The sequence below is a fragment of the Aulostomus chinensis genome, chromosome 19 (assembly GCF_037954235.1).
Source record: "Aulostomus chinensis isolate RoL2024-O1b breed Wild chromosome 19, RoL_Achi_v1.0, whole genome shotgun sequence".
Lineage (NCBI taxonomy): Eukaryota > Metazoa > Chordata > Actinopteri > Syngnathiformes > Aulostomidae > Aulostomus > Aulostomus chinensis.
This window is the reverse complement of record NC_141338.1, coordinates 19,750,731-19,763,850: the sequence shown is the minus strand read 5'-3', so window position 1 is coordinate 19,763,850 and position 13,120 is coordinate 19,750,731. Positions and strand designations below refer to the sequence as shown.

General features: G+C 47.0%; 1 protein-coding gene across 1 annotated transcript in view; it reads right to left on the bottom strand.

Annotated features, from left to right (window-relative positions):
- LOC147244312 (ephrin-A5b-like) overlaps positions 1–11,821 on the bottom strand; it is an 80,084-nt gene extending 68,263 nt beyond the window's left edge. Inside the window, exon 1 of the mRNA XM_086187927.1 lies at positions 11,058–11,821. Coding sequence (XP_086044053.1) covers positions 11,058–11,215 — 158 coding nt within the window. The 5' untranslated portion in view covers positions 11,216–11,821. The remainder of the gene's footprint in view (positions 1–11,057) is intronic.
- Positions 11,822–13,120: the final 1,299 nt, after the last annotated feature.

Sequence of the window (13,120 nt, the reverse complement as noted above, 5' to 3'; positions counted from 1 at the left end):
CCAGCCATTAGTGTCTCTTTGGGGAGGCTGCTGCGTGTGTAATATCCACCTTGTCACTGCTGATAGCACAAAGTCATCCGCAGAAGCCGCTAAAGGGACAAAGAAAGCCTTCTGAGGCCAAACTACCTGCAGGTCATTAAAACCTTCTTTCCAGTCGCAGTGGTGCATCCAGTAAAACGATAATTACCACCAGCATCCAGCAGGTCAAGCCTGAAGCTTTAGCGTAAGAGGGCAGCTCTGAGAAGCACGAATAACCGAAAGCCCTCCTTTGATTCATGTTATCGTAGTACTCTGCTCAAGTGGAGACATCTCATTGGTGGGGAAGAGCGGCACCGCCATTGGCTGGGGCAGTGACATATTCTATGTCGACTCAGCGCTGGGACCTTTTCCGCCAGATGCCCTCCTCTCGTCCCCTGCAATGTTTGCAGCCCCACGCACGCGATCTCTCGCTCCGCTTGGCTGCACCCTCTCATCGCATTACTTCTGCTATTCTAACTCCTCCATCAATTATGCACTAGAATAACTCTGGGCCCTGATGGAGCCAAGACATAAAAGGAGATCATCAGCGCCAGCGCTTGCAGCGTCTGCCCAAGTGTCCCCACTGTGCAGCCACTCTAGCCACTGATATGAGCACCGAGGTACCAGCTCCTACAGGGCACCGGTAGAGGAACACACACACACACACACACACACGTTGTTCACTTGGTGCTTAAGCATAACTTGTACAAATAATGTGTTAATGGGTCAATCAGGCGCGGAGACTAACGGAGACGACCTCGCAGCAAAAAAAGGCTCCACAGAGCAAAGTCCGATATCATCAGGTGGATCGTTCTTAGATTCATAGTTTCTTGAGCAATATTTGCATTAAATACACGTTTGATCCATAACAGGACGGCCCAGAGATGAGGGGCCGGAACGCATTACTTAGAAAGCTGACGGTCATGAAACAAAGGGAGAATCTTCCAAAGACACAAGTTGGTACGTCAAATTGGAACGACGATGAAACAAACTCAGCATCTATCCAATACTTGGTGTCTTTTACTACTTTTGAGAGGAAAAATGTTGAAAGCGGAAAAGACAAACGCGATGAAGCGTACTTATTGGATAGAATTCCTATTTCTCCGCCTCCAACCCGTGTTGCTAATCTCAAGTCACTTCATGAGTGCATCTGGACACTTTAAAGTTGCTTCCATCATTTCTTTCTTTTATTGTCTCGCGGTTCTGTTCCTTGCTTCATGTCAACCTACAGTGCCTGCCAAGGGAATTCTGTCTGACAAGTTCAATTTATGGTGCTGTAAAAGTTTAATGGTCATTAAAAAAAATCAAATGGGCCATGTCTGAAATGACAGAAAAGCCCTTTCCTTAAAGAGAGGAAACCCTGCAAGTGCAGCAACTTCAACTTGCGTTCAATTGAAAAGAAAAGAAAATTCAGCCACACAAGAAAATATGAAACACATCGAGGCAGCGGAATCAAGAGGTGTAAACTGAACTTTCACTTGTCCCTGAAAAAGCAAAACAGCAACAAACTGAACTGATTCAAATGATTATTACAAAGGAAATACTGCATCCAAGAGATTTTTTCTTCTTAGTTGTAGTGGTTGAGCATCAGATCAGACACTACTCAAGTGATTTCCCAGGATTCGTAACCTACTTTTTCCCCCCTGAAACAAAATGGAGTCGAATTTGGAAAATGGCTGCCTGCTCTCCGCTCCGCCACACACCACAGAGGAAAGACGAAGAGGAGAAGTCAGACACGTCTAGGAAAACTCCTCAGATCTGGGCAGCCAAAAAATTCATTTAATGCTGCTGCGTTCAAGTTGTGCCATGATAAAATAACAACAACAACAAAAACAGTTTGATGGTGGTCATTCATCCCTGATAAGGCCTGAAAAGTACTTGTAAAAAAAAAAAATTTAAAAAAAAGAAGAAAAAAAACAGAAAAGCTGACATCATGTGGAAGCCTCTATTAAAGTCATGGCGGTCCTGACCTGGATTTCTCCGGGTTGCGTGTGAAGGTTTGTCCAGGCTCCATCGTGAGATCACAAACAGCTTTTTTAATATTTCATGACTCCCAAATCATCACGTGAGCTGAAATCCAACAAGAAGAAACACTTGAGGTCTCAACGGACCGGACAGCCACACGGAAGGTCCCGCAAAGTCACACCAAGTTCACGAAGCGACAAACAAGCTTCACGCCTTTTCTAAATCCCATTTCTACGTCTGTTTTTATTTGGGTTTTTTGTTTTTTTTTGAATCTGAAAATAGGGGGAAAGAGCAAGCAAGTAAAAATAATGACGACAATTATTACAATGAACTCAGGAGACAAAAGCAGCTCGGCAGCAATCGTATCTCTCGCCAGAGCACATTTTGCTTCGTTGCACCGTCTTTGCGCTCGTCACAGGTATTCACCAGCTTTGTCCAACCCCCGGTGACTCACAGAACCTTGCCTTGAAAACTGCTCTCACATCAGCTTTGCCTAATTTCTTCCAAGATACACAAACGCAAGGAGGTCAGCAGCCATTACAAACAGCGAGCATCGCCTTGGTGAGGAGCGACGCATACTTATCGCTCCCAGGCCGCCCTCCAAAGCCACAGGAACCCAAATGTAGGTCCAGAAAGATCCACTCCCAGGTTTGGCTCCACTGTCAAAATGGTCCCATTTGCTTTCTATCAAGCATGTATTTCAGCTGTAATCACACGTGATGTGAATCTGGTGATTGGCCAGGTTTCTCAGTTCATTTACCGTCAATAATGGCGACGAGGTCCAAGCGTCGTCACTGCAGGAAATGTCGCTCGCGGCAACTTTCCTCCATTCTGGTCTCTTGCTACAAATACAAATCAGTTTTTAGGACTTTTCATTTGAAATGACAACACAAACAGAAGAGTGAGCTTCAAAATAAAAGCTGAAACCCACTGAATTACACTGGGAACACTTTCAAATATTCAGTCAACGACACGCCAAACTTACTGAAATGCAGATTTTTACAATTACATTATATTTCAGAACTGGCAATCTGTTTTCCTTACATCTCTTCTACCTGAGAAGGTCTAGTCCAACCTCACCATTCATTATTTTTTTGATGGCGTTGAGAATATAAAATGAGGCTACGAAGGCCAAGACCCCCCCCCCCCCCCCTGCTGTCTTTGATATTGCCTTGCAAGCAGCAGCCTTGTCTGTTTGCAGCTTAGTGGCTCTTTAGGAGCTTTTTTGGAAGCATTTTTAGGATTTTTACTGCAGTCATTAGGAGGTAAGGCTGATTAATGTGAATGGTCAGCCGGGGCCTGGCTTTCTGAAGGAAGAACAGAGAGGGGTGAAGGGTCCCACAGGAAGTGTTTTGTGTCTCTGCACAAAGGGAGGGCTGACCTCTTAAGCCCCTTAGAGCCTCTTTGCTAATACCTCACCGGTGCCTACAAAGACACAGGGGATGCCATTTCACCACTAACATTTAAACAGCGCGCACACACACACACACACACACACACTCACACACACACACACACACAAAGCCTCACCAAGATTATAACAGCAGAAAAGTGAAGCTCTGTGCAGCGGAGTGAGACTGTGAGATTAGGCCCAAAGAGTCCCCTGCAAATCCATTGACTGTCTCGCATATCAAACACAAGCAGCCAAATTCAAACACGCTCTGATCTGGACGCAGAAGGAATCTTATCAGATCACTTTTGCCTACGGTTGAAGTGTGACTTCTTCCAGGTTTTTTTTTTGTTTTTTTTTCTAGATGTCAGTTCTTCTTTTTCTGTCCTCTCGGTTTTGAGCACCTTTCTAAAGATGCGAGGAAAGGATTGGCCCGAGTCGGTCGGTCGGTTGTCTCAAAACAAGCCTATTTTAGCAGAAATTTGTCAGAATTTATTTACGTGATGGCCTCCCTGTTTTGGGGAAACAAAAACCTTCATTTAAAACTCTGACATTCCCTCCAGCATAGCCAGCGTTATGATAACCCTATCAAACCATTTCTACTTTCAGTGGCGGAATCACAGAGAAACATCCCAGTAAACCAATAATCCTGCCACATTTATTAGTAACCTCTCGTCACTAGACCCTGTCAATCAAGTCCAGGCAGCCCGAGGGCCTCTCCTTATTAGTCAGGGTGTAAAGGGAGGGCCGGGGCAGCTTCGCTCTGCAGGCAGGGTCGTAGAGAGCATGAGGACTGACAGGCGTCTCCACAGGATGACCCTTTGCAAAAAGCTGAGCGTATGAATCGCACGACTTAATCGTCCTGAAGGCTCAGCATCTTGATGGGATCTGCAGCGAGTTGTAGGACACTGATGATCTTCAATTTTGTGGGCTGAAAGACGGAACTGCAGTTAATGGTGTGGCACTTTGTCATAAAATGGAACGTAAACCTCCAATAAAAACCTTTATATTTTCATCACTGGCTTATTGATACTTTCCAAACCTCCTGAGCAGGAAATCTCTTCCAGTCAGCTGTCTTTGATGCCTTCTGAGATTGACACCTCCTCACACTGGTTCTGACCCCACTCTGGGACTACTGGTGTAGCCTCTGGCCTCTTACAAGGAAGCTTCCCCTACCCCCATAGCTGCCCCCCCCCACCCCCACCCCCAGATAACATATGCACCCTCTCCTCAAACACCACACCATCTCCTCCTTCTCTCTGTCTGTCTCTCTGCAAAGCTAAAAGCCGGCTATGGGCCGCTGAGTACAAGTGGAACAATAGTGCCCTTTCAGGCGGCCTGCGCCGGCGCTGGGAGAGGACTGCGGTCCTGAGACCCAGTCAATATTTGGATGCGGTTGCTTTTTTGTGTCTGTTTTTAATCCAAGCGGAACCAAGCAGCAGGGAGCCGGGGAAAGGCTGAGAGGGGAAAGCAAGGGTAAACATTAGAAACAATGCAAACGGGGCAACTCACAATGCCACTGGGAAACTATCACAACATCAGTCCGTCACCAAGTGAAAAATGGGCTATTGTTACTTTAAGTGGAGATTAAAAAGAGGGCAGTGTAAGGAAAGCAAATAGCGGAGGTCATTCTGCTATGGAGAAAAATGTGCGCAAGTGTCAAGTCAAGGGGTTTCCTATCATTTGTGGAGATTAACTCCACTGAAAACAATCACATATGCACAGAAACTGAGAGGGATAACAAGACACGTATGATCAGAGGGGTCTTTTAGCTCATAACCACCCTTATCAAACATGAGAACAGGCCACTGAAGAGATTCTTTGATTGTGTTCTGGAGAAATACGTACGTACAGCATCTGCTGTGGAAAGCTTTAGATGAGCATTATCAAGGATTAGGAGAAACCCCTTGGGTGACAGTGCTCTCGCAGAATGCAGGCATACCTCTCTCCCCAGCTGTCAGGTCGTTAGTCCCACCCAATGAGGTCCTTTGATGACGAGGGGTATCAGTTTCCATGGCGTCTGAGACACAAACAGCTTGGGAGATTAGGGACGGAACTCGGCCCTGATTCTTCGCTGATCCCACCTATCAGCAACAAATAAACACCTTGGGCCACATCAACGCCTGCGTGCGGACCATATGGACCCGGGCAGGTTTTAATGAAGCAGCTAAATAGCTGGTGAGCGGGGAATTCACTAATAGCGCCTTGTCAGAGCAGCAGTAAATACCCCACTCACACACTTTATTCCTTCATTTGGGTACCGAAACAGACGGCCAAGCTGACAAGGAACATCTGTGGCTCATTTCTCTTACACAAGCTTTTCCACTCACAAATGCTACAGTTTTCTCTTTTTTTAACTTACTTTGATTGGGATGTTTACGCCTTTGTGCCACTCTCCAATCACACGCTCCTCATTGGTAGTTTATAATTTATAACTAGGGACTATTAAATAGTTTGCATTATGGGTCTCTTCCGTTCTACGGAAAGTAGCTAATCAAATTTACTCATGTTAGATAATTGAGTAGTTGTGTTCTTGTACTTTCTAATAGTTTTTCAAATCTGTATTTTTACTGACTGGCTTTTAGTGTTGTGCTTTGCTACACATTGTTCACATCTCTTACTGGGGAAAAAATGTAGGCCTACATAAAGAAAAAAAACAGTCAGGGCCTGGAAACCACAGCACTGAATCACGGGAACAAACCGGCGCTAAATCACAGGACAGATGGGGACGAGCAGAGGTGCAGGCCGAGCTGAAGACCAAACACTGGAGCCTGCTGACGTTAAACTCGAAGGGAAGGGAGGGAACCCCTGGCCCTGCGCGCTGGGTTTGCCCACAAAGACCAAACTAGCAAAAGCAAAAATCCTCCATGTCAAACCTGCACAAGCATGTAGAGTCAAGTTGATTCATGAACCCCTTCCTGCAGGTAACTTACAGTAGGTTACAGTTATGCTAACGCTACCTGATGGTGAGCAAAAACAGAGTTGGCGTGGCACCCAACTCCGCTCCTAGTTGACAGTCAGCCGCTTACGTAGGGTGACGCAGTCGCAGTCTGTTGAAGATCGGCCAAACTGACACATCAGCAATTCTAAGACGGTCGTTTTCCCATCTCAGCGTTACGCCAACGTCAAACGCGTAATATTCTCACAGATCCTTTGTCTTGTGCCAACTGGGTTTGGAAACGTGAACAACCTCACAAACCAAAGGCGTGAATCTTAAGACGCCAAAAACAACGTGCCGACTTCTCATATTTCTCATTTTCTCCTGCAGTGCTGCCTGGTCCATGGTAACGTTGCCCCCACCGTCGTCCTCTGACAGAAATATGAAGTACTTGTCCTTCTTCTCCATACACAAGAAACACAACCATCACACTGTTACAAAAAAAAGTAACAAGTAATTTATACTTGAAGCGCACTTTACGTAGGCAACTTCTTCCTTTCACTTGGGTGCATTTTGAGAATGGGAATTTTACATGTGCGTAAATAAAATGTAATCAAGGCAAGAGTTCATTTACTGGAGTAAACTGTTTTATTTCTCTTTCCAGGCGATTACAACCTCAGCCGCGCCAGGTGACTCTGCATTTCACCGTAGGGCATCTGGAGCTTTTTGATTTTGTCTGTGGCAGCGTTCCCTTGCTAGTTCGTATGTACTGACACGCTTAATGTTCAGCGAAAAAATAGAAAAATGTCTTTCTCTCTCCAAAAACACAACACTTTACCAGACTGAAAAGACCAAGTCTGCACCCCCCACACAGTGCTGTTGTGACTGCTCTCAATTTCAAAGGGGGAAACAAAGTCACACCCAGTTTTAATAAAGTGATAATTAGTAGAAAGTTAAGGGTTTCTCTGAGTTGATCAATAATAAATTGATGCTTCATGAATTGTTGATTCCCTGTCAGAAGGTGCTGTGCCCTTTAATGTACCAAAACCACTACATTTCCAACTTTTCAACATTTACAACTCAATCAACAGAGTTAAAAAAGTACAGTCAAGTCCCACAAACAAGTTTGTCCTTAGTTCATCTCGATGAAACCACAACGCTTACGAGCATGACTGCGGATATCAAATGAATGAACAGTTGTCGTACTGTCCGCTACATAATACTGTCGTTTAAAAAGTGAAAATTGTTTAAAAAAATTGTCAATGAATTCTTAAATAACGCTTAAATGATTCCAAGACCAATTATCAAATGGCTGTCGCTGCTTGTTTACGTGTTCGCCACCAACAGAGCAGCTCAGATATTGGCGCTCTTTTTTTGTCAGCCCCAGTTCGACGATTAGCGCCTCAGTTGTTCTTGTTTAACTGCAACAAAGTACAAATAATCCTCTGCTGAGTTGAGGCGACTTTCCCACCAGCTGGCCAACATAAACGCGTTCCAACAACTTTGAACGTGACCACGGTATTTGACAAAGAATGAACCAGGGTTGAACAGGTTACTTCAGTTTTAGCAAAATCCCATCGTGACCTGGACAAATTCCGGGTCACTGGAGCCTCTACGTTTGCCAGGGCTCTCAAGGGTTGGGACACACACACACACACACACACACACACACACACACACACACAGTTAAAAAAAAAAAAAAAAAACGAACCCTGACACAAACCAAGATCCAATGCATATGTGAACAGCCTTTTGTTGTTGTTGTTTTTGGTTCCACAAGTAAACAAAAGTTGTGTTAGGTTGTGTGTGTCAGCTGAGTGTGCAGTGCACACGCGCACCCCCCCACCACACACACACACACACACACACACACCAATGAATGATTCACCAGCTACTGTACAAAGAATAGCGACTAGAAACGACAGTAAATCTCGCTGAACCACCCAATAAAACCCCCGTTCTCCAGGCGGTCGAGGCACTGCGGAGAGAACCCAACATTCCTCCTTCAGACACGTTCTGCCATCAAAATGCGGACGACGTCGCAAATCAAATATTGTCAATAATATTACGATTGCAGCATCAGTCGAAAGATTAGCAAGGAGACTTTCCAGCTGTTCTGCAGTTGTAAGCCTGGCGTCATTCTTAAGGTACATTTTGTGACGGAGTGTAACCAAAGCGTGTGTGTGATTACAGCTGAAAGTTCCCATCAATAGGGCACGGCAATTACCATCATTAGTGTGAACTCACAGAAATCCGTGAGAGTTTTCTTGGCCACAATCACTACTATTTCCCACCAGGGACCGTTTCTAGATCCTTCAAACCTGCATAGCAACTATGTTCACGGCTCTCACGTCCCCTGAGAAGCAGATCCACTCTGAGGAGACCAAACAATGTGATGAAGATTTACCTGCAGCCTCCTGGCGGAACAAACGATGGACTGATACGGAACAAAAGAGCACATTTATTCTTTTTTTTGGGGGGTGTGGGGGGGTGAGGGTGACATCGGTTGAGTCCCCGCCTGCTCCCAGATGCTGGAGTTTTGTTTAATTTCATTAAGTAGCTTATACTCGCTGTCTTCAGACTCCAAGCTCACGGCTATAAATCCCCCCTCCGGCACTCTGAGCCTCATCAAGTACCAGCACCGAAGATGTTTCCCTCCCATGAAAGCGTCACAAAAATGCACACAGAAATAAATACATTTACATTTTTGAACAATAGAAACACTTGGGGGGGGGGGGGAATATATGCCATATTTCAATTTTTCACGTCTCATTTCCCATTTCAATTCTCAAGCCCCTGTAGAGGTTTTCATGAATGGCTGAGTGTGGACTGCTGCTCTGGGTACATTTTTTCCCCACTTTGGTCAAATAAGCAGCAGAGGAAGCAGAAGGGGGTAAGAGCTCATCTGGAAGACTCTACAGCAGGTTCCTAGGGCTCCAAGAGGGAGTGTGGGGACATCAAACAGCAGGGAAACGGGCCCCGCCAACTTGTATGGAATACTGTTAGGTTCCGCTGCAGGTCAAGAGGCCCCCAGCTTTAAGATTACATTATCCAGCCTGGGCCAGGTTTAGATTAAAGTCATGAATGAGAAAAGGAGACAGTCATTTAGAGTTACTCATTTATTTAGCGTCCTTTCTGCCGAGACAAAGTCCAGGCAGGGGGCCGTGCCGAAGCCGACACAGGGCCCCATAGCTGGCGGTACTGCCCCGGTTTTGACCCTGACAACGGTCTCCTCTGTGCTGCTTAACCTGCAACTCGCCTGGTTACGACCAAGTGTGTGACCTCAGCATGTGTGGATGTCTCACAAGACCCGGCATCATGCTGCGTCTTGGCCAGCTCCTGAAATATCCCTGTGTGCCCCCTTATTGTCTGCCCCAGCGTGGGCCAGGACTGAGGAAGGGGAGGGGGCACTTGGACGGGGGAACATAGCAACCAAGAAACCAGACTTGGGATCTGGTGGCTGTTTGAGGGCCAAGAAAAATCGAAGAAGCCTGTGAGTGGGACAGAGGACTGTTATCAGACTCAGATATCTGCCTGTCGGTGGAGCAGGAACTCCATCACCCACCTTTGATGTCACCACATTTGCATTTGTATTATTAGCATCCTGACAGTTCAGCTCTGAAATAGCTAAGTCTCTGCGCACGCGCGCGCGCGCGCACACACACACACACACACACACACACACACACACACACACACACACACACTTTGCCTCAAGTTCCACAGCCCTGTGTTGCGTTTTACTTTGAAGCCCAGCAGACCAGTTTCTTGTCCTCCAGCAAATATTGATATACATTTCACGACTGGTGCGGGGCAGCCGCTCAGCGAACAAACACGTTCTCCAACTGAGACACAGCGACACGCACTCATCACGAGTGTGTATGTGTGTGTGTGTGTGTGTGTGTGCGCGTGTGTGTGTGTGTCTGGGTAAACTTGGTGAGTCACCAAGGGAGGGAGATAGAGAAGAGAAATGACACTCAAATGTGCGAAAAATCATAAGATTTTAGATGAACAGTCAAACTCGCTGAAAAAAAGCCGGAAACCCTCGAAATATTTCTGGTGTCTCGTCAGCCGAAACACACGAACACACGCCTGCTCACACACTGCGTCCGATCAGCACTTCAACAGAGGGACGTGATTCCCAAATAATTTTTTTTTTTTAAAAAACATAGAAACTTAACATCCAATAATTAAGACATTTAAAGTCTCGCAGGATGAGTCGGTCTTCACTTTAAACTTAAATCGATAGCAGAGTGGAGGCGACTCAGCAGCACCTGAAGACTCCAGCTTAGACTTGTCGCAGCGCCTGAATGTGGCGCAAAGCCGCGGGTTTGATGCGTAATGGCGCATAAGAATGTGCGCCAGATAATATGGCCATGGCCTTCATCTGTGTGTATATAATATATATATACAATGTAAAAATATATACACACACACACACGTATATTTTTTTCTGCGTGTGTAAAAGCACTTCTGTTCAACTGTCAAGTGCAAGTCGCCTCTCAGGTGTGAACAGGTGACGCAGAGATGCGCTGAGTGATTTCCTGCCGTCAGCAACATTCAGGAGGACAAATGCTGAATGTGTGAGCGACGCTACAAGGAGCTCTTTTTAAATGTGAATTCATTCGTGATTCACGTTTGGAATCATCGCCTTGTCTCTCCATAAGAACTCAGAAGGAGCAGTGGTCGCTCTGAAAACTACAACCGGTTGAAGTTCAGCCTCAACCGGCAGCGTTTCAGTGTTTGGGGCCCCGTGGGCCGACGAGTCCCCTGCAGGAGAGCGCAGTGAGCGGCCGGTCTACTTACTTGGGGTTGGTCCGATTCCAATAAACGGCGTAGCGGTCGGACACCACCTTGGAAGCCGGGTCCTGGCCATACACACACATCCCTATGATGAGGATGAAGAAGAGGATCATGTCCACCTGCGGCATGTTTGTTGCTCTTGGACTCTGATGAGGCCACATGGATCAGGGGTCCCTCCTCGGTCTAGAGATGATGGATGAAATCAGGAGTTCACTTCACGCCTTTCAGCTCCTCTTTCTATCAACATCAAACCGCGACAACCTCAGTCCTCCGTTTAATAGCGGCGGGTTTTCACTTTGCTTGAATTTCTAAAAAAAATCAAATTAAACTGACAAGACAGAAAATCCTGAATATTTCAGCAGGCGCCGAGGCTCAACTCCAGCGCAGCCAACAGTTTCTCCAACTCGAACAGAATTTCCCTGAGAGGAGGCAGCGCTGCGTGCGCAGAGGAGAAACCCCACGATGTGACAGTAAATGTTCCACGGCGCAGAGGGAAAACTACAAGATAAAATCCTCGGAGCTCTCCTCTCCCTCTGAGGCTCCCCTCTGCTCGGTTCGCTGTGAATCCTTTGAACGCGCAGCTTCAGCCCCGGAGATGCCCGAGGAATCCACGCAGATCCAGTCAGCCACTCGCAGACACGCAGTCTCCGGACGAGCCGTCCCCGCGACCAACGACAAGTGGCTCCGCCACACGACCGAGAGCGCGCGGGCAGCGGTGGTGTGAAGCTGGAGGAAGCAAAGCGAGTCTGTGCTGTGCCCTGGCTCCTGCGGCCATGCTCCCCCGGTCCAACCCCCTCCTCCTCCGGCACCCCCACCCCCTGTTCTCGCCGCCCCCCATCTCTCTCTCTCTCTCTCTCTCTCTCTGTCTCTCTCTGTCCTATTGTGCCAGGCACACTGTAAAAAATATCCGCCTCGCCTGTTGGATCGTTCACTTTTGGTGATGAATTCGTTGGTTTGAGCTTCGTTTTTATCAGTTCATCGAGCAGAGAGACAGTCGGTTCAGCTTCGCTCGGTTTTCAGATCACATGTTCCTCTCATGAGGACGATCACCCTGAAGAGGAGACGTTTCATCACGTCAACGTGCAGCCTCTCATCAGGTTGTTTGCTTGTGAGTGCAGCAAAGTTGTTAGCCTTTTTTTGTTGCAGCGCACAGTTACACGCTTTCTGATTGGCTGGCATTTAAATAACGACCGTTTCACTTACAAAACCAACATCCCTCCGCCGGTTGAGGATGAGGGGACGGGGGGGGGGGGGCAACTGTGCTTCCCTGGATCCCAGATATCATCTCATAAAAGTCTCAACAAGCCCCCCCCCCCCCCCCTTCACTTGCTGAACTTAATGCAGCCGCTGAATAACAAGTGGTTTACTCTGCCGCGAGTTTCTACTCGACGGTTTTTGTTTTACAGTTTATTCAAATTTACTGATTCAAGTGTAGCAACCGCGCAAGGAAAACTTTTATCGGAGAAAATCTGCGGGTTCGTCTTGTTTCAGGGCGAAGAGCGAACGTTTCTTTTCTGCTCTGGTGTCTCCGTAAGGAGTTCCCTTCACCGCTCCATCTGCGCTCCTTCCAGTGGCTCCACATCCCTCACTTCCTCTGGAAGCCTTCACATCTGTGGCTCCGCGTCGAGCAGCGGTTTGGGTTCAGGACTCAGCGCGCCGCGTAGTGGTGAAAAGGGGATAAATCACCATAAGATGTCTGCGAATCTAATTCACAGGACTTTTTTTTTTTCTTTTTGAAAGAGAGTGTTTTTTGTTTTTGTTTTGTTTTTATCTGCTGAATGGAATGAGATGTTGATTGTAAGTTTTGAGAGAACACAGCTACGCCTGGGTGAGGGTCGGAGCCGGACTATCAGTGAGTCGAGCAGATCCAGACTGAGCTGAGCCAGGTAGTTGAACTAATCCTCCTCATCACTACAATACTGCGGAGGAAGCTCTCTCTTAGGGCCGCTGGGTACCAGCAGGATTGTAAGCAGTCACTCAGCCTGTGGCTCCTGTCCACAGACGGCCTCTTTTTTCTCCGAGCGGCCCGGTTGCCCCTTCATCTTGCTGGGCTCAGAGCTCCTTGC